The sequence below is a fragment of the Squalius cephalus genome, assembly GCF_949319135.1.
Source record: "Squalius cephalus genome assembly, chromosome: 2".
NCBI classification, from domain to species: Eukaryota; Metazoa; Chordata; class Actinopteri; order Cypriniformes; family Leuciscidae; genus Squalius; species Squalius cephalus.
This window is the reverse complement of record NC_137123.1, coordinates 21813568-21836103: the sequence shown is the minus strand read 5'-3', so window position 1 is coordinate 21836103 and position 22536 is coordinate 21813568. Positions and strand designations below refer to the sequence as shown.

Genomic DNA, 22536 nt, shown 5'->3' with positions numbered 1-22536 from the left:
GTATAAAAAATAATTTTAAATATTGACGTTTAAAAAAAAATTCAAAGCGTCCATAATCAACGCTCTGTCGGCAAGTAAAACTTGATGCACATGAAATAATTATCAAACTGCGATGCTTATGAAAGCGTATTCCTCCGCGCATGCGCAGTAAGCAGCGACACAAAAAAAAAAAAAAACAGGCAAAAACAACACTGGTCTGGACGGACTAGAACAGGTACATGTTTTGTTGTAACCATGTATACGTTTTCTAAATGCATTCAAATTCGTTATTTTATTAATTAGGCTGTTGTTTCTGTTATGCCACAGGATATGCAGTTATTTTCAGTTTATTTTCCATTGCAGACACATTACAGCAATGAGCAACAGCAAAGTAGCTCTGGTCACTGGTGCAAATAAAGGCATCGGGTTCGCAATCGTGCGGGCAATGTGCAAACAGTACGCCGGGGACGTGTACCTGACAGCCCGGGATGCTGGTCTAGGAAACGCAGCGGTGGACAGTCTGAAGAAGGAGGGGCTGACTCCTCTTTTCCATCAGCTGGACATCAATGACCCAAACAGCATCCGCACCGCACGGGACTTCTTCAGAGAGAAGTACGGGGGCCTGGACGTGCTTGTCAACAACGCTGGAATCGCCTTCAAAAGTAACTAAAGACATTTGTTAAGAGTACCTGGAAACCTTACTTGAGTAAGATTACCGTGAAAATTACTCTTTTACAAGTTACAAGTCACCAATTCCAATACGACTTGAGTAAAAGTCTTAGGGCTGGTTTCACAGACAGGGTTTAGATTAAGCCAGGATTAGACTTTAGTTCAATTAAAACATTTAAGGAGCTTTTATAAACGTGCCTTAGAAAAAAACATTACTGGTCTGCATCTTGAGACAAAACAATGGCACTGAGCACTGACATATTTCAGTGCAAGTTGCTTTCAGTTAAAACAGCTCAAACATGCATTTAGTCTGGGACTAGACTTAAACCAAGGGCTCAAAAAGGGCACAAGTAAACCAATATCCTTGAAAAAGGTTGCTTCTATATAACAGTTAATTAAAATAAAATAGTCAAAGCCTTAGCACCGGCTGCAGCCACATCCTCATCTCATATATAAAACACCTGTGATTCACAGTGATCAGCTAATGCACTCACATTCATGTAATGTCGCCTTCTTGGTGAGTTTGGGTGAGTACTTAGTTAAACGTACAAGATATAGTACACTCAATGCCCTGTAGATGGCGATATGGCTTTTTTTGTAGTAGAAATAAACTGCTGAAAAAGTTAGGCGTCACGCAAAATGTAAGGAGTAATTGTATTACTTTTCACAAATGTATTGGAGTAAAGAGTACATATACTTATTCAAAGTCAAGTCAAGTAGAGAGAAAAGTTGCTATTATCTTTGTCGCACAAAAGTTACCAAGTTTTATACCATTCCGAAGAAGTAAAAATTCAAGTCTAAAGTCTTAGTCTAAAATGACATAAGATCACCAGAGGGTTAACATTTTGTCATAATTTTGTGTTATGTGTAAAGAAAACAATGTTTGATTTCTTCATGGCAGTGGCGGACACGACTCCCTTTAGGATCCAAGCAGACGTGACACTTAAGACCAATTTCTTTGCTACTAGAGATATGTGCAATGAGTTCCTGCCCATTATTAAGCCAGGAGGTAAGTCATATATCAGTTATGCCTTGCAGAACCTGCTTGTCTGGTGACTTTTCTCTTCTCCTCCCTTCCCTCAAATGCTTTTATTTGCTTCTAGGTCGGCTAGTGAATGTCTCCAGCGTAATGGGCTCGATAGCTTTAAGCCGATGCAGTCCAGAACTCCAGGCCCGTTTCCGAAGCGATGACATCACAGAGGAAGAACTGGTTGGGCTGATGGAACGATTCGTACGTGACGCTCAGGAAGGGGTTCATTCAGAAAAAGGCTGGCCCAGCACTGCGTATGGGGTTTCCAAAACCGGCCTCACCACCCTGACTAGAATCCTAGCCCGAAATCTGATGAAAGAGAGGCCTGGAGATGAGATCCTATGCAATGCCTGCTGTCCAGGATGGGTCAGGACTGACATGGCTGGACCAAATGCGACCAAATCTCCAGATGAGGGCGCCATCACTCCGGTGTACTTGGCATTGCTGCCTGCAGGGGCCAAAGAGCCTCATGGGCAGTTTGTTTCAGAGAAGAAAGTGCAGCCCTGGTGAGAGCAAGAAAGAGAGAACAGGTTGTGTTTGTTTGTGTTGAAAAGATGGAGTCAAGTTCAGACACATTCAGACTAACCTCTCTAGTTTCAGACAGTCTAGTTCTAGAAAGTTTTGGACTGAACTAAGACTTCAGGTACTCAAAAAATACTCAAAGTTACTATGTGCATTGTGTAATTTCGTATTATTGTAAATAAAACACAAAAAGCTTTAACATCTGATCAAAGCTCTACTGAATAGACAAAGATAATACCCAAAAACATTTAAAGTTCCAAACACATGGAAATGCATCATCATCTGGAACCTGCAGTTTTGTTAAAATGAACAGACCAAAATGTTGTGCTCAAAGATCCATATTGCAAGATTTATGTTGCCTTAAGTTTAAGATCAATAGTTTAGAATATCAGCTTGTGTATGTTAAATATTTAATGATGCAAAATGCAAATACAATGTCGACTACATCAATTAATCCTAAATTAAAAATTAATTTTACTCAGTGGGTTGTAACTTGTCATCTTTTTATGTTAAAGGGGCACCAGGCAACTCTTGAGTGTTTTTTCTCTACGAAGCTCCCCCTAGTGTCTGGTAGTAAATGCTTTCATACACTCTGTCGTAAAAACGAACTGTTGTCACCCCACCCCCCTCGCCACGAGCAACCCAGCTGATCAGCTGTCAACCCAGCTGAGCAGAGGAACCGGCTATTTCAAAGCCAGTTATGTCTACCGAGGCAAGTAAAGCAATATTTTCTTTCCAACTGATGGCGATTTTTTTTTTTTTTTATTGTGTTGTCATGCATACTAGTATTTTTACCGGGAACGAACGATATGAACGAGGCGAACTACTGCTTTCGTGTTTGTTTGTTTTTGGGAGAGTGGGCATGAGCATAAAATATATATATATCGGAGGCTAATATCTGTCTAAAGTTATATTAGCAAGGTCTATAAGTTCATCTGGTAGAATGATGGTTTACCTTTGCTTGTCTAAGAAAACATCAGAACGTTTTTTCTAGCTCGATCATGATATGTGCAACATGTTTATTGCCTATTATCAGACGCGTTGACTTAGTGACATAAAATAAAAGTGTAAGTTACACAAATAAAACCGACAGAGGAACGGCCACACAACTACAGAAATCAAACGTGTTTGCTAATGACAATGCCTAACATCAAAGTTATAGTATCTAGCGTAACGTTACTAGTAAGCCCGTAACAGACAGCGATCATAATAAAAAAACTTTATGGACAATAGCAAACATCCTGAGGTCGCAATTACTTGAAATTTAAATATTAAACACAGTTTATTCCAAAGATACTTACAAGTGCAACAGCAATAAGGCCAGGTCAGCATCCGTTTTGCAGGCTTCTGTTTCTCTCAGTTCTCACCATTCTGAAAAAGCCGGTCCGATATTTAACTTTACTCGAGTCTGACTTCTTGCTCGGTCAGTCTCCCGTTTCCTCTTTCGTTGGTCCTCCGACAAGATTTCCTAGCTTTCTGCTTCTTTTTACAGGCTCAGCCATAACTAAATCTATCGTTGCCCTTTGCTTGGCTAGCTGGTGCTTGAATGGGGGCGTGTAATTACGTGTGCAGTGCCGTCAAGCAATTCGTTACATCGCGAGACCTGATATCACGCGATACTTCCTGGAACACGACCCGCGTCCCAAAGTTGCAAGTGAGTTTTTTCCGCTCTCGGGCACCAGGGGGGTGCGAAACCACCACCATTCAACCCGAAATAAGTAATATAACCATTCCACTGACTCCGAAGCTGTTCAGTTAAGGTTAAAAAGTTACCTAGAGCCCCTTTAAAATTGATGAATGTTGTACATATAAATACTAATTTCATGAATCTGGACAACTTTGCATTACAAAAATACATAAAATTCCATGATCTTTCTCACCCAGTTGTATTGCTTTCTCTTAAAATCCATGGAAAAAAGTACTGGTTTGGAAGAGAATATCCAGAGGTGGACAAAATACACAACAAAGTAAAGATTTGTACTTAAGTAAAGTATTTTTACTTAAGTAAAAGTACAGAAGTACTCGTTTTTAAAAGTACTTAAGTATCAGAAGTAAAAAGTAAATGTCAATGCATTGTTTTATAATTGTTGCGTTGTTGTATGTAATACTTACAGTACCTTATACCTCTGAATCTATGCCTGCCTATACCCTCATATCAATATCACATTTATATCTAGAACAGTTCCAGTAGTGGGATTGAATGTGAGATTGAATAAGTGCACTCAATAACATTCACAATGGTTTCGGACACCCAAATGGCTGTTCCCAGTTTAAAGTCTTTTGGCTTTAAGTATGAATATGTTAACCTTACTGTTATCTATAAGCTAGTGTGCTCCAAAACAATGACACAATTCGCATTTAGAAGACCAAACCCAACATTGAAAATGAAAATCGGGTTGATGTCAGAATCCAACGCCATATTGATGTTAATCTCCAACGTTGGACAGACGTTATATTGTGGTTGAAAATGAAAATAGGGTTGACGTCAGAAACCAACATCAGTCGGGTTCTGACGTCAACCCTACTTTCATTTCCAACCAAAATCTAACGCCTGTCGTCATTCCGACATCGGTTTCTGACGTTAACCAGACTTTCATTTCCAACCAAAATCTAATTTCTGTCGTCTGTTTCTGACATCAATCCAACGTCGGGTTCTGACATCAATCTGACTTTCATTTCCAACCAAAATGCAACCCCTGCACCCAAAATCATCCCCTGACTGACAACTTTCTACTCAAGAACCTTGACAGAAATGTAGTGGAGTAAAAAGTAGGCTACAATATTTGTCTTTCAAATGTAGTGAAGTTAAAGTAAAAACTTTCCAGAAAATATAATACTCAAGTAAAGTACAGATACTCAAAAAGTGTACTTAAGTACAGTAGGCCTACTCAAGTAAATGTAGCCTACTTTGTTACTGTCCACCTGCTCTGAGAATATCCAACATCTTCGCCATGTATTACAAAATATACATTGGCATTTAAAGAACCTGCTGAAATAATAGTCGCATTTCCAAGACATAAATAAAGATGTGTCCGGTTAGTGGTTACACATACCAGCATTTATTGCTCATAACAATATGTGAAGGAGTGAAAGAGCAGAGTGTGCCTAATATATCTGGACACAGACAGCAAAAGATCCTGGTTAGGTAACAAAACTTTCTGCAGCTTTCTTCAATATCTAACACAGATCGTCCTGCAATATGGCCACTAGAAAATGTGGCATTCCTCTAAGCACAATAAGGGACTGTTCGTTATTTATTTAAGGGGCCACCGGAGGAGTTTTGAGATCTGTTGTCAAAAAAGACATGACCCTCCCTTCGCCAGCAATAATTTTTTCTATGACCCTCCAAAATGATTGTGAAAAAAAGCATGACCCTCCCCGATAATTTATTGATTAGCCTAATTCTGTACTGGTTGGCAAAGATGTTCAGATAGCCATTGTTTGTTTGTTTTTTAAACCATAAACTCTTGCTTTCTCATCTGGCTGTAACGATAGACCAAACCTACGATTCGGTTCGTATCACGATTTTTTATTTTAGATTTGAAAAAAAAAATCATGTTTTCGGTGCTGATGCGGTGTGACTCGTTCAACATGTGGGTGGCGTTGCGAATAAAGCATCTAAAAGCTGTCACAAAGAACCGGCAAAAGTAATGATTATTAATATGTCATATAGGCTATAGCTAGACATTTTAATTGTTTTTAATAAACAAGTGTTTTCTGTGTCTACTGCAAAGATGAAGTTGACGATGCGTCGCGATCTTCTCAGAACGCGCCAGAGAGAAATGCACATTTCATAAGGAGAAAGCAGTCTGTTTTCCTTCGTTTTGAATTGTTCTGCATGTTTAAAAGTAGACATTTCAAGCTTTCTATATATTTCTCAGGTCTGTGAGGCAAGTAGCATAGGCTACCTTACGCTGAGTTTCGGTTCATTTATGAGACAAGAGTCCAGGGGTGCGTTCTCCGATAACGTTGTCTCTTAGCGCGCTACGAAGACTCAAAAGGTACACCTTAACTACAGGTATACCTTTCCTACGTGTGTTCTCCGAACTATACCTTAGGATGTTGCTTAAGGTAAACCTTCTTAAGTTCGACCTTAGCAGGCGCTGTCCATGGTGGAGGCGCTGAATAGGTTGATATCGATGCCTCGATGATCGATTGTGCGCTCTTTCCTTCACAGCGGTATAGGTAAAGTATTGAGAAAACAATGTTCTTTATAAAGAAGCGTTTTAGAAATAGTACAAACTGCATTTATCGGGGCTCATTGAAATATGTACATGCAGAAATAAATATGAGTATGTGTTTATAATTTAGCAAGTGTGCAATCCCAAACCCTCACGGCCATAAGTGTGTTGTTCTCCACAACGTATGCTGATTATCCACCAGCCATGTAGTTGACATACACTAACTGGCTCCGTGGACGGCGCCGTCTTTGATTTAAAACAAGTACTCGCTGTCTCGCTGCCATAGCTATAAAGTTAAGTGCAACTCCTCTTTCTTTATATAGACTCCTAAGCCTTTTCTGTCAAATGGTTCGCCAGCTGATGTGCCTTAGGATAGTAATTAAAAAGCTAACAACCATTAGTGTATGGAAACTTTATTAATGAAAACACTTCCATACACTAGGTGTAGGCTATAACAACTTAAGTATTTTATGTGTAAAATTTTAAAGTAAAGTAAAAATGTAATTTTAATACTAAATCAGATTTTATATTAAATGTTCATATACATATGAATGTGTAATTAAACTGCGATGTAAAAAAGCTTTTTGCGTAGTGGTGGCCACTAGCGGTATGAACCGTCAGCAGCGATAAGGTATAGCTAAGAGCACTCCAGACCAACCTTACGAACGTATGACTTACAGAAGGTATACTTAACTAAGAAGGTTTCGGAAAACACGTATTAACGATAAGGTACTTCTTAAGGTACAACTTAAGAACGACGTAGCGTTAAGGTAGTTTCGGAGAACGCACCCCAGTTCACTCGCCCGCGCCTCCGTGTCATGATTATCTATTTTCTACTATATTTAGACTACTTCTTATTTATTAAATCCAGATGAAACATTGATTAAAATTAAGATAAAATTAATAAAAAAACGAAATTCACTTTAAAGAAAGGCTTTGTGCTTTCTGTTTGAGGTCTCTGTGCAATTTTTAAAGTCGCTTCAGAGCAGTCATGTCAGTGCGTAATGGAGAACTGTCACGTCCGTAACATTTTTTTTTTTTTTTTCACATAAATGCAAACACGAAAAATAAAATAAAAATAATATAAAATTTAATTTTCTGTGGAGGCCGATCTTTATTCATCCGGTGGGTATATATATTTTGGTTTGCACAGTGTAATTTATAGAATTACAGAAAAAATATTTTGCCACCTAAAAGTTAAAGATTTTTTGTGTGTCACGTCACATGTGTATTTCCCTCATATTAAATATAAAACGCATGTGTAGACTGATATTTTTCTAATGTCTTGACTCCTTTCAGACGTTTCAAATAAATGCATTTTCTGAGAATTTTTATTTTAAGTTTTGACTGCAAATGTCACGTCCATTCACTGGAATCGCCCAATTTTAACGAATTTATCCTCAACTAGTTTTTGTGGTGTAGGTCTATGTATTTTATGTTAACTTAAATAATAGCCTACTAATAGTGATTTAAAGATGTGGTAGCGCTGCGAAGATCGCGAGTCGTCAACTTCATCTGTCTAGCCGACACTGACATAAAAAATAACTGTTTTATTAGTAAACAATTAAAATGTCTCCTGCTATATTGAACATATTTGCCTGTTCCTTACAAAACACTGACAGTGTTTTTTTTTTTTTTTTTTTTTTTTTTTTTTTTTTTTTTTTTGAGCAGCTGCGGACAAATTATTTCGACACACACACACACACACACACACAATATTGATAAACAGGATTTTTTTTGTTGCTTTTTTAATACAATAAAAATTTCATTTAATTTATTGTTTAATAAAATTATAAGCCTATTATTTTTAGTTTATTAACAGCAACAACAGCTGTAAAGATGAAGTTGACGATCGCCATCTCCGTAGTAGTGAACACGCCTAGGCTATAGAGAGAAATGCACATCATTACATAACCAGAGAGTAGCCTATTTCTTTTCGTTTTAAATTGTTAAAAAGACATTTCAAGCTTTCTTAAGGTATATTTCATGTATGTGAGGCATATGCTGAGTTTCGTTAAGTTAGGATGAGATGCGCTCCTGTTTACGAGCAGTGCAAGTGACCACGCGGGCGCCTCTATGATTGTGTTGTCTGCTATATTTGGTATTTGGCAATTGGTTGATAAAAAAAATATATTAAAATTAAGATACAATTTATACAAAACGAAATTCACTTTAAAAAATCGTTTTCTGCAAAACAAAACTTAATTAAGTGGTCAAAATCATGTCTGACCCGCTCCATGTCTCTCGATATTGCGTATACTCGTGTGTGCGGTTCACTTTTCATAATCAACATAGATGAAAAAATAACATTATTATATTTTAACAAAAATGAAACTAAATGAGCTTATTTAATGGTAACAACACAGTAGGCCTACAGACTCTGTATTTGTACAAATTGCTGCACATTCATTTTATTCTGAATTTTGCACACACAAGTTGAAAGGCATTTGTTATGCATGCATGTAAAACATATCTGCAACATTTATCAAGTTCACTGATAATTATGCGTGCATTTATTAATTATTATCTTAATGAATAATGTAACAAGGACGAAGCATGTAAACTGTTTGTTTAGAATTTGGATCGATCATCGCAAATAGATCCGAATGAAGAAACGTACAAAACCATAGGCTATAGAAAATGGGTGGGCCCGGACCTAAATGCCCACCCGGGCCCAATGGTAGCGCCGCGGCTGGTGGTAGCCCTACATCTTACACATCGTGGAAACAAAATAAGAATGGAAACTAAAATATGCAGTTTTGCCCTAGCGCACATTCTATCAGCAGTTCTGGCGCCTCAGTCCCAATACTGTTAAACTCGACGTACGTTCACATCACATGTTAATGCAGCGGTAGAGTTACACTCACAGGACACTGTGCACTTAACAAAAGTTAATTATTTGCTCGTGCTTTAAAGCTTTGCCGGGTAAACATTTCTTTGGCATTCTGTTCTGACATGATGCTGCACTTTTTCTAAGCGCGAACTGAAGCGCACACTGTCAAACAGCGGCAAACTGGATTTTTGTTGGGTCAGACCCATCTGATATCGAAGGGGGGCTGATAACGCGAGATCAACATGGAGCTAAATGGAAAAAAATAGCACCAAACAAGCCACTTTGAAATGTTGCTGTTTTAATGAATATAAAAGTTGGGTGACCCTCCCCCTAGACTAAAAAAAGTTGGATGACCCTCCCCTCAACAAAGAAAAAAAAGACATGACCCTCCCCTATTTTCCTCCGGTGGCCCCTTCCATAAATACCGAACAATTTAATATAAGCAATTTAAGCAATTTATATATATCTAAGCAATTTATATATATATATATATATATATATATATATATATATATATATATATATATATATATATATATATATATATATAAAAACTAGATTCGCCTATGTTCTGTAATAATGATTGTTGGATTCAAAAAGGTGAAAAAATGCAGTAATTTTTACCTTTGAATTTTTATTGTTAAGAATGTCAACATATTTTAATAATAATTAATTATAACTTTCTACCTTAAAATCAAATTCTATTGACAATATACATAATTTTAAAAAATATGTTCAATAAGGATGTTCTTATTTACATATTTTCTGTCAGACATCGGAACCAGTATGATATGGTGATTTACAGGGATATGTCCGAAATCGCCCCTAATACCCTTAAATATAGCAATACTCCCTCAAGTTGAATTAGTAGATTGATGTAGGGAATAGTGAAGGAGGGTTTAGGGGACGATTTGGAACATTGCCCAGGAGTCAAATAAGTCGCAAGATTGGTAGCTAGTAGCGCTAGGAAATCTAGCGCTAAATCTCGCTAAATTAGCAACACTGCATCAGATGTTTCAGTTTTGGTCGAATACTATTTCGTGAAAAGTGAATTGTGTTGCATATGCTTATGACCCAGATGTTCATGCCAGACAGATCTGGATAGACTGGACACGCATCAGAGGACTAGACTGTCTCTCTTTTATGGATAATGGGGAGGGTTTGACCAGAGCCAGACTGCACAAGATGCTCAGGTAGCTTACAAAGCAAAACAGCATGCCTGTCCAGTCACTTAAGCTAATTTATTATTAATTTTAAGTACAGCAAGTGAAAAGTGTGTGAAATGGACTTGTAATTACCGGTTGCTATAATTGCAAGAGAATCAAGAACTCTTAGTCACTTAATTCAAGGGATTCACAGTGGTCTTATGTCATTAGCACTAAAAGCCTATAACATTAAACCAACACTGAGCATTAGGGCCCAAAGCCAGAACAATTAACAACACATAATTGGCTTCTTGTAATTACTATACTTATCTTGCCTAGAGCTGTGAATGAATGGAGCTGTAAAGTTTTGACCAGGTGATCTATTAAGTATTGATCAGTCTTTCATGTTCATCAAGGCTGCATTTAAAGACTGCATCAAAAATATACAGTAAAAACAGTCATTTTGTGAAATGTTTTAGAATTTAAAGTAACTTTTCTATTTGAATATATTTGAAAGTGTAATTTATTCCTGTGATGGCAAAGCTGAATTTTCAGCATCATTACCATCACATGATCCTTCAGAAACCATTCTAATATGCTAATTTGGTGCTGTTGAAAACAGCGGTCATTGTGATTTTGCCGAGCAAGACAAGTTCCTGGATCAGTCAACATATTTTGTTGTTTCTGGAACAACAGTCCTGTCCGAAAATGTAGTCCTAACCCTATCCCTACCCCTAACTCACAGAAAACCAGAGGGAAATGAGAGGTGATGTAGAAGCACCTGACTGGTTGTAAGCCTAAACTTGACATATACCCTAAACTTGTCTCTCAAATCTGATTGGTTGATTGGAATGTTGTTCGAAAGTGTAAAACTCCTGTCCCAGTCTTACCTCGAGGACATCAGAGCTCAGCGAGTCTTGGTGCCCATGATCATGTTTAGATGCGATGGACATAACCAGTACTCTTCTTCAGCGTTGCTTTCAGTTTTATTACAGATAGTGCAAAGATTCCATTTTTATTTTATTTTTGTGGTTCCACTTTATTTCGATGGTCCACTTTAGACAGTCTACTAACAATAAGTATCTTTAAATAAATGCTGTTCTTTTTTAACTTTCTTTTGAAGTATCCTGAAATATTGCCTCATGGTTTTCATTAAAAATCAAGCACAACTGTTTTCCACATTGATAATAATAAGAAGTGCACCAAATCATCATATTAGAATGATTTCTGAAGGATCATGTGACACTGAAGACTGGAGAAATGGAGCTGAAAATTCAGCTTTGCATCACAGGAATAGTTTTATTTTATTTTTATTTTTTTATATTAAAATAGAAAACAATTTGAATTGAAATAATAATATTTCACAATATTACTGCCTTTACTGTATTTTTGATCAAACAAATGCAGCCTTGGTGAGCATTAGAGACTTCTTTCAAAAACATTAAAAAAAAATCCTACAGACCTCAAACTTTTGAACACTAATGTCTAAATTGTGTGTTTTTCAGGACCAGAATTGGCGACACTGAATTTGACTTTGACACAGTTAAATATGACATTCTGATCAGGGGCGACCATCATTGAGAGGAGCAACAGTGGTCTCGCCATGACTCCAGAAAGTGAATATTCATTACAGGTGAGCATAGCACATCTCACAATAATGTTGAATGCAATTATATAAATAGTAAGAACTCAAAAGAGGTAAATATGTCAATTGAAAAAAGATGGTTTAGTTGGTTTAGGTGCGTGATTGATTCTTTATGGTTTTGTAATGTAGGCATACTGTAGCATCTTATATCTGAAGCCTCTCATGCAAATCATTATTCGAGGGTAAAGAGTGAAGAGCCAGCTGATATCCACGAGTCTGGCTTATATTGCGCAGTACAACTACAGGCCGTCATTCCTTGTATCTTTACAAAATAGATTGTTTTTTGGAGTGCACACATTTAACATCATCACCTTCTTTCATCAGCATTTCTTAACTCAGTGCTCAGAACAAGAGTGCACTCATCACTTTCGGATACAACACCAAAAGCAAAGAGCATTATGGGATTATGATGTGTCATAAGAACAGGCTGATAAAGCCATATGTGAAAGTGAGCTGCCAATGTAAGTTAACCAGAAATGATTGCATGTTTCTTCTGCTTCCTTTACCCATCAATTCAATACTAAAAGCTGTGGTTTGCTTTTATAACAGGCCGAAAGAAAAGGTGTGGGAGTTATTGGTGTTATAGAGTGCAATTTCCTTCAGCCCACTCACAACAAACAAGACTTTGATGACACCGATAAATACAGGTGAGCTGAACAAATGCTGTTTATCACTCTACCGGCATTTACCCCAAATGATGCCCTTGGGCTACTTTGATGGAAAAGGCACTATTTTATACAGGAAGATCATGCACAAGGAGTACTGGAACGAAATCCGCTACAAACAAAAGAAAGAGGAAACAAAGTGCACAGTCGCAATAGAAGATGTGTTGTGAGTACTGCCATTAATAACCTGTCAGTAACACACACAAAAAATTCTAGCTAATTTAAAGGATTAGTTCACCCCAAAATTAAAATTTCCTAATAATTTACTCACCCCAATGCCATCCAAGATATCCATGTCTTTCTTTCCTCAGTGTTATTATGTTTTTTGAGGAAAACATTTCTGGATTTTTCTTCTAACAATGGACGTCATTGGTTCGGATTGAGCTGATCAACAAACGGACAGGGAACTACGTCATCACGTTGAAAGGTCACGCCGGCGCCGGCAGAAGTACCGCCCCACTACAATGCGACCGTACGTAGGAGGATAGTTCAAATAGTATTGTTTGCTATTATATTAGGGCTGTCAAACGATTAATCGCGATTAATCGCATCCAAAATAAAAGTTTGTGTTTACATAATATATGTGTGTGTATGGAGTATAATTATTGTCTATATATAAATACACACACATGCATATATATTTAAGAAAAATGTGTTATTTATATATAATATAAATTATATATAATATAAATATATATACACAGTATATACATGCAAATATTTCTTAAATATATACATGCATGTGTGTGTATTTATATATAGAAAATAATTATACACCGTACACACACATATATTATGTAAACACAAACTTTTATTTTGGATGCGATTAATCGCGATTAATCGTTTGACAGCCCTAATATACAGTAATAGTATTCAGTGAATATGAATATGAATAGTATATGAATAACATTCTGATGAATATGAATAGTAGTTCAAATAGTATTGCCGGCGCCGGCGTGACCTTTCAAAGTGATGACGTAGTTCCCTGTCCATTTGTTGATCAGCTCAATCCGAACTATTGAAGGTAAAAAGTCTATAAATTATCTTCTTTTTTTTTTAAATAACCTATTGCTAGATAACAACCTCTTCTTCAGCTGTGATCGCGTACAGCCCGTTTAAACACTTCAAAGACTTTTGAAACTGCATTGATTTGGACTTAAAAACGATGGTAACCAATGAAGTCCATTGTTAGACGAAAAATCCAGAAATGTTTTCCTCAAAAAATATAATTTCTCTCCCACTGAGGAAAGAAAGACATGGATATCTTGGAGTAAATTATTAGGAAATTTTCATTTTGGGGTGAACTAATCCTTTAAAGGAATTGTTATAAAACCTCTGTCATTATTATGTTGTTCCAAACCTCAATGACTTTCTTTCTTCGGTGGAACACAAAAGCAGTGTTGTTAATGTTAGTCCTCCTGTGAGAAAATCAAGTTTTTAATGTTGTTTATATGTCTATGTGGTGTTTTTAATATGCTTTAAGACAAACCTGAACTCTATGAAGTTCTGGATAGATATTATGATACTCTAAATCTTTTGAAAGTGTTAAAGGAAACAAATAAAATATCCTGTGTCCCAGATGCCAATGCAAATTGATTATTCATTAAAAAGCAATATTAGAATCTCGTCATTAGAATCTCGTCATTTCCTTTTAGAGCTCAAGAGCGACCAGGAGCGTTAACAACCAGTCAGGCACCCAGACATCCACCAGCCTCTGTTTTGTCTGGTAATGATCCAATGCCAGTATGCCACATAAAAGCCATACTAAAATAGCTTTGAATCGCCTTACCACTTAGTTTGAAGAGGCTCTGATGTGGCTTTTGGTTGTGTTAATGACATGCCTCATTAGAGGCCCCTTACACTTAGGCTTTTCATGAAAATCAGTGTGTTTTCATCTTGTTTTCTCTCAGCTGAAAAATACAACATTTGAGCATGTGATAGTGTTTTCTGCCACAGTGATATCTGTGTGAACAAACCACACAACAAACTTGAGTTTCATACATCTTTTCACTGTATTTACAGTAACTTATCAAGTTACATTAGGACGAGTTACTAAAACAATGTACTCTACCATTTGAAATTTTAAAATGTAATTTATTTCTATGATGGCTGAAAGCTTCATTTTCAGCAGCCATTACTCCAGTCTTTAGTGTTACATGATTCATCAAAAAATATTCTAGAATAAATACATTTCTCTTTCAAAGAAATCTTACTAACCCCAAAACATTTAGTTGAACATGTTTTAAATGTATTTAAAGGTAGAGAATTGTACTTTCCAAAATGGCACATTTACTTTCCTCATTTGCTCACCATGTCATGTAATGTCATTCCAAGCATGTATAACTTTCTTTCCTTGGCAGAACACATAAGATATCTTGAAGAAAGTTTCTTGTTTTGAACTGTCCATACAGTAATAGTCAGCAACATTAAACCCCATTGACTTTCATAGCGTGATGGAAACCACCACAGAGACATTTTTCAAAATATCTTCTTTTGAGTTCCGTAGAAGAAGAAATTTGGGACGACATGAAGGTGAGTAGATAATGACAGAATTTTTTTCTTTTTTTGGTCAACTACAAATAGTATTCATTTTATGTTAGGACTATGTTCAGCTGAGAGGTCCCCTTTGCCCCTCATTAACCTGACCGCTGTCGCCAGGTCTCTAAGAAGGTAGGAATAATACAACTGGTGATTCATACATACTTTATTTTACTGTACATGCACTTACATGTAATTACAGCATCCTTACCTAACAAAGTAGTGGGCAATATAAGGTAACTGCATGAGTTAAAGGGAAAGTCCACCCAAAAATGAAAATTCTGTCATCATTTACTCACCCACATGTTGTTCCAAATCCGTATAATTTATTTATTCTGTTGAACACAAAATAATATATTTTAAAAAATGTCAGCCTATTTTATATAGGCCCCTGATGGCCTATTTTATATTTTAAAAAATGTAGTTTAAAAACTGTCAACCAGACAGTTGATAGTAGCCATTGACTTTCATAGTACTTTTTTCCTACTATGAATTCAATAGCTAATGCAACTGTTTGGTTACCGACATTCTTCAAAATATCATCTTTTGTGTTCAGCAGAAGAAAGAAACTGATTTGGAACAACTTGAGGTTGAGTAAATGATGACAAAAGTACATTTTTTGGGTGAACTATCCCTTTACGGTTAGCTTTACAGGGTTAGTACCTAGTTACTACAGAGTTATTGTAATTACTATACGAAGTACATAGTATGTACATGCGGAACAGGACTGTAAAATAAAGTGCTACCCATATTTCCACCGTAAACATGTTTCATTTAACTTTTTTTTATATTTACAGAGGCAAACAGATGTTTTTTTACCATAGAAAACACACTTCATCCTCTCTTGTCCCCCCTCTCACTGCACCACAAGATCTCTCGTCGCAGACTCGCTCCTGCCCTGCTTTGAATAAATAAGGAGAGAAAGATTCTCGCTCAATCTGACACACTCGCAACCACAGCTGAGAGCGGAATGATGGAAGGATTTGAGTCGTATCAGGGGCCCGCTGCTGCAGAAGAGACATGTGAAAGAGATGCATCCTCTGGGACAGGGAGGGGATACAGCTCAGCTGCGGAGGACATAATTGAATTGCCCTTGAAAAATGAGAAGAAAGGGGTGGTGCATCCCTAAGGTCATGTTGGGGATGAAGAAGAGGAGGAGGAAGAGGAATGGAACTTGACAGAGGTGCAACAGTGGCAGGAGGAGATAATGGAGCTGATGCATGAGACAGCGGAGGAGAGAGACGTGTGCCGACGGGAACTGGAGGTGCTTAGAGAGCACAGCGCCGCCCTGGTGGACGAAAGGAGCCAGCTCATCAGCAGGGTATTCATTAACTTTTAATTATGTTAGTTCATAAAACACAATTGTTCATTGTTGATTCGTGTTAGTTCACAGTGCATTAACTAACAATTAAAGGAGAACTCCGGTCAATTTTAACATTGAGCTCATTTTTTTGTAAATTTGGAGTGCTGTCAGTACAGAGAACGACAAAAATCGGTGTTGCCTACACCGTGTTATCCTCTTTTTAAAATTTGCGCGTGAACATAGGTAACTAAACCTATGTGCGTGAACTCGACAATCGACTACTGTGGACTTCGACCGAAAACAGGAAGAAAATACAGGTATGTGCGCTGGCTGAATTAACATCACTTTTATTAATATCTTTCACATCTACTGCTGTCAGATTCACCCGTGTTCACTCTGAAGGAATCATCTAACATGGCTGGGCACTTGTAATGACACATCAAGGATGTTACGAGGCTAAAAGCAGGTTTAAAACTTGCCCCATTGAAGTCAACAGGGTGCAAATTTTAAAAAGAGGATAACACGGTGTAGGCAACACCGATTTTTGTCATTGTTCTCTGTACTGACAGCACTCCAAATTTACAAAAAAATGAGCTCAATGTTAAAATTGACCGGAGCTCTCCTTTAAAGATACAACTTTTGATTTTAAAATATATTAGTAAATGTTAAAGATGTAGTAAATGTATGTATATAAGCTATTTTATATGATTCAAAAAGGTTACAAATGGGTATAATAAATGAATATCATATAGAGACTTATTTTAGTATTATTTATGTAGTATTTATGAGTATTTTGAATTTGTTTTATACTTACTATATATATCCAGTTTTCAATAAGTTTTAGTAATTTTGTTATGTGCTTTTGTTATTTTCTATTTAGCATTCATATTTATTTCAGCTTTAGTTTTAGTAATTTTAGTTCTTTAATTTGAACTTATTTTATTTTAAGTCAGTTGACAAGGCAAAATTTCAAATTTTAATTAAAATTTTTTAAGTTTAACTTTTTCATCTAATATTTATATTTTATGCTATTTCCACTTTATTTCAAATATCGAAACAAATGAATAGCTTTAGTTTTACTTATAACAATACTGCATGAGGACATAAACCACTGTTTACAAGGATACTTGCAAAGACGGGCATTTTGTCACATAAGTGTGTGTTTGACCATTCAAGCCCAATACGGCGCCACAAACAACTTAGTTCAAGTCGCGCGTCTCTCAGACAGCGCATACATCTATCAAAATGAGTCCTCTTTCAGTGCTTATTGAGCTTGAACGGTTTAAAAAATCACTTGTTTTTAAACCACAAGGCTTAAAAACTCATTCAAATGATAAGCTTTTGTGACGGTGCTGCACGGATACGTCACATGAGCGTAACTGCGATAGAGACGAACACCACCCAGAACACCATATCAACACCCACAACCAGCCTAGCATTGTGGCACTGACTTTTGCACAGTCCAGCACTACTCATTTTGTCTTCTGGAACTACAAAAGTCTATTTATGCATGTTTTCCCTAAAGGTATTGAATTTTCTATGTGCTGTGTCTAGCTGGAGACGGTAGTGGAGGAGAAGACCAGCCTTTCTGCCCTGTGTGTGATCAGCTGAAGTGTCAACTGTCAGAGCTCCTGGGAACAGAGCAAGAGAGGCAAGGAAGAGAAAGACGACAGCTCCAGACTGAGGACACTGAGTCTAAACCTGAGCCGTCTACTGGTGTCTTTCGTTCCTTCTCGTCATCTTGAGCATGTGGACTACAGCAGTGATGCCATAGATACGGTTCTGGAACACATCACATAAAACAGTTCCTCTGATTTTCAGAATGTCTGTCAGATTGGATTCTAAAGATTTGTATATACACCTAGAATTTCTTGTGTTGGCGTAAAATTTAGTTGTAACTGGGTGAAATCTACAATTTCTCATATACTTCATACTGTTCTTTATGTACATTTATTAGATACATTTATATTGAAGGGTTGGAGGAGACTATGAAAGCCCATTTCTGCCATGTATATATAAAAAATAAGCATACTTTGCTATAAATAATCAAAATAGTCAAAATAATGACATAAAAAGTTGAAATTGTAAGATAAATTCAGAATTATGACAGACTAAGTCATAATTATGACATACTAATTCAATTAAGTGGTAAAAAAATTATGACAAAAAGTCAATTGCGACATAGAAAGTCATAATTTCTGCTTTTTATCTCATAATTATGACTGCAATCCCATAATTATGACTTAGTATGTCATGAGTATGATTTACCAAAGCATGATTTTTTATGTGGTGGAAATGGGCTTCTAGATCACTAGAAGAAAATTGATGATTGTGTTTTTTTTATTTTTGCTAGCGGCCTAGCTTAAAAAAATGAACAAATGTAACAGAGTTTTTCAGTGTGATATAAGGTAAAGAAACCAAATTTATTAAATGGTTTGGACATTTCTGTTTTTCCCACATAAAGTACGTTGGAGCTGGTCTTGCATGCCTAGAAAATAGCGCAACCAAGATGGCCGCCGAGTGAACCGACCTGCTCCAATAAACATTTCTCATAGATTGAATCACTTCTCATAGATTTTTTTCTCTATGGCCTCTATATGTTTTCTTGCTCTTCACACACACACACACACACACATTCTTGTACATCTATCTTTATGAGGACATTCATTGACACAATGTAATATCTAGCCGCTTACCCTAACCTTACCCATCACAACTAAGTGCCTAACCCGAACTCTTACCCTAAACCTACCCTTAACCTAATTATAACCTTATCCCTAAAACCAAGTCTTGACCCTCAAACAGGCCTTTAAAGGTTTCTCAGAAAGTGAGGACCGGCCAAAATGTTCTCACTTTACTCTCTTTGTCCTCACTCCAATGGTCTAAAACTCAAACCGGTCCTCACAAAGATAGTTGTACAAGTACACACACACACTAATCTACTTTTAAAGACACCGTCTAATAAATGCATAAAAAGGGCACTCTGTGACCTCAGCAGTGACCTATCGTCTTACATCCATTTGCGCTGAAAATAAAACCTATAGATGTGACCTGATCATTAAAAGGCCTATTTTATTTTTACCATCACAGTCTGCCAGGGAGAGACTGACATAAAACATTAATGAATACCCCTATGAATTAAAGGTCAGAAGTTGATGGCCTTCTTATTCAGGCCCATTTATTTTGAATGATTTTTGAAGAAAGAAATGAATACTTTTATTCAGCAAGGATGCATAAAATTAAAAGTGACAGTAAAGACATTTATAATGTAACAAATTATTTTATTTTATTTTATAAATGCTGTTCTTTTTCAAATTCAGCTTTGACATCACAGGAATAAATGACAATTTAACTTTGCTGTATTTTTAATCAAACAAATGCAGCCTTGGTGAGCATAAGAGACTTCTTTGAAAAACATTAAAAATCGTACCGACCTCAAACTTTTGAATTAGTGTACATACAGATTTTTCTTTCTGGATGTTAATACAACGTGCTAACCAGGCAAGATTGCCCCAGCAGATGTCAGTTCTTCAGACTCTTTACCTCTCAGCTGATGGAAAGGGCGAATTTCATGCAACACCTGTCAGTGTTATAAATGGACGACTCTTGGGAAGCTTACATGACTGTCTTATTGCAACCAGGCTCATTAAATGCCTAAGGTTACCAAAATATTACACTGGCCCTGCCAGGGCATAACACGAGTCAGATGCAACACTGTAAAAAATATTGCTGTGATTATTTATCACAACTTAAAATTCAACATTAGAATAAGAAATAATGTGTTGTTTCAAGTTAAAAAAAGTATGTGTTTGTGCTTGACTTAAAATATTAAGTTCAGTTAACTTTAGTTTAGTTAGTGTGTGTTAAGTCGTTATAACTAATTGCAGACATATTTTTTTACAGTGAATGTCTTGGAGAGCAGTGCATGGCTGTGTCATAGCCTGGTAATACTGTGATTTAAAGGGGTCATCGGATGCAAAATTCACTTTTATATGGTGTTTGCATATAAATGTGTCTTTGCAATCCATTCACTCCTTCTAATCTTCAAAAAGCCTAAACGGTCTCAATAATCAAGCCGTTTGGATCATGCTCCGCCCACGACCACTGACGGACTGTCCCTTATTAGCATATTTCCCGTATTAGCATATTTCCGCCCTTAGCCATTTGTATACTGTCCGCCAAGGCAGCACTTTAGTGTCTTGTGTCGACACCCCCCATGGGAGAGAGGGGTGGGGTGAGCAGTTGCTCATTATCATTTAAAGAGACATGCACCGAAACGGGTCGCTGTGAACAGAGCTGTTTTTGAGGAGGTAAAAAGGGTGTTGTTTTACACAACCATTGAGGAATTTTAACCAAAGTATATTACAAACTTTACATGAATACCCTAAAGAATCACCAACTTGTGGAAAATGGGCATCCGATGACCCCTTTAAAGGACTAGTTCACCCAAAAGTCGCCATTAGATCGCCCTCATAAAAATCGTACCGACCTCAAACTTTTGAATTAGTGTACATACAGATTTTTCTTTCTGGATGTTAATACAACGTGCTAACCAGGCAAGATTGCCCCAGCAGATGTCAGTTCTTCAGACTCTTTACCTCTCAGCTGATGGAAAGGGCGAATTTCATACAACACCTGTCAGTGTTATAAATGGACGACTCTTGGGAAGCTTACATGACTGTCTTATTGCAACCAGGCTCATTAAATGCCTAAGGTTACCAAAATATTACACTGGCCCTGCCAGGGCATAACACGAGTCAGATGCAACACTGTAAAAAATATTGCTGTGATTATTTATCACAACTTAAAATTCAACATTAGAATAAGAAATAATGTGTTGTTTCAAGTTAAAAAAAGTATGTGTTTGTGCTTGACTTAAAATATTAAGTTCAGTTAACTTTAGTTTAGTTAGTGTGTGTTAAGTCGTTATAACTAATTGCAGACATATTTTTTTATACGGACTGTCCCTTATTAGCATATTTCCCGTATTAGCATATTTCCGCCCTTAGCCATTTGTATACTGTCCGCCAAGGCAGCACTTTAGTGTCTTGTGTCGACACCCCCCATGGGAGAGAGGGGTGGGGTGAGCAGTTGCTCATTATCATTTAAAGAGACATGCACCGAAACGGGTCGCTGTGAACAGAGCTGTTTTTGAGGAGGTAAAAAGGGTGTTGTTTTACACAACCATTGAGGAATTTTAACCAAAGTATATTACAAACTTTACATGAATACCCTAAAGAATCACCAACTTGTGGAAAATGGGCATCCGATGACCCCTTTAAAGGACTAGTTCACCCAAAAGTCGCCATTAGATCGCCCTCATATTGTATAACTATATGACTTTCCTCCTTCTGTAGACACAGATGATTTTTTTTTTTTAAACTAACTACTATTTATAAATATAATGAAAGTGAATAAGTTATAGGACTGTAAAGCTCCAAAATGAAAAAGAACCTTAAAATATGGTCAGATAATTAGTCCATATGACTCATGCACTACTGTATATTCTGAAGCCAACCAACAAAATTCACCAAAAATCTTGCCGTACACTCTTGAAAATAAAGGTTCCAAAAGAGGGTTTTCGCAGCGATGCAGTAGAAGAACCATTTTTGCTTCCCCAAAAGAACCTTTTATGGAAAACCATTTGACTGAAAGAACCCTTTTTTCACTATAAAGAATGTGGAATGGAAAGGTTCTGTGGATGAAGTTTCTTCATGGAACCATCGATGTCATTAAAGAACTGTTGGTTCAAGGTTCTTCGATGACCATTGGTTCAGCAAAGATATTTTTTTCATTAAGAACTTTAATTCCCTCACTGTATTTGGCTATATGATTCTCTCGAAATTAAAAAGCATCTAAAAGTAACAGGTTCTGCAGAACAGCATATTGGTTTCTTTGTTCCATTGATGGTTGGAAATTAGAAAGTAAAAGGTTCTTAATTGGAACCTTCATGTTGAACCTAATTGGAACCTGGTCTTAATAACCACACTGGGATGATCTGGACTGTTTTGATATTATAAACTTTT

The 22536-nt window shown here is 36.8% G+C and overlaps 2 protein-coding genes across 3 annotated transcripts; both read left to right on the top strand.

Annotated features, from left to right (window-relative positions):
• The first annotated feature begins 27 nt into the window (after window positions 1-27).
• cbr1 (carbonyl reductase 1) lies at window positions 28-2464 on the top strand. 2 transcript variants are annotated; one of them, XM_079864668.1, is made up of 4 exons: window positions 28-214; window positions 343-641; window positions 1550-1657; window positions 1752-2464. In XM_079864668.1, exons 2-4 carry the CDS (start codon window positions 356-358, stop codon window positions 2186-2188), a joined length of 831 nt encoding a protein of 276 aa, XP_079720794.1. In that variant the 5' UTR covers window positions 28-214; window positions 343-355; the 3' UTR covers window positions 2189-2464. The 2 variants fall into 2 exon arrangements, with proteins under 2 accessions (XP_079720794.1, XP_079720795.1); XM_079864669.1 differs by having other exon boundaries at window positions 147-214; window positions 307-641.
• A 3890-nt stretch (window positions 2465-6354) lies between these two features.
• Window positions 6355-18837, top strand: morc3b (MORC family CW-type zinc finger 3b; the record flags this gene model as incomplete). The annotated part of the gene is given in 10 exon segments (XM_079855446.1): window positions 6355-6385; window positions 10293-10407; window positions 11865-11937; window positions 12134-12187; window positions 12191-12262; window positions 12351-12470; window positions 12554-12651; window positions 12746-12835; window positions 16005-16528; window positions 18065-18837. Coding segments are annotated over 9 exon segments (771 nt in total), but the record flags the coding sequence as incomplete, so codon positions are not given.
• Between the last annotated feature and the right edge of the window lie 3699 nt (window positions 18838-22536).

Excerpts from the sequence above, each read along its gene's own strand:
- cbr1 (XM_079864668.1), top strand. The coding sequence starts at position 356 with ATGAGCAACAGCAAAGTAGCTCTGGTCACTGGTGCAAATAAAGGCATC. Across the intron at positions 642-1,549 it reads CGCTGGAATCGCCTTCAAAA|TGGCGGACACGACTCCCTTT; the intron begins GTAACTAAAGAC and ends TCTTCATGGCAG. Across the intron at positions 1,658-1,751 it reads GCCCATTATTAAGCCAGGAG|GTCGGCTAGTGAATGTCTCC; the intron begins GTAAGTCATATA and ends ATTTGCTTCTAG.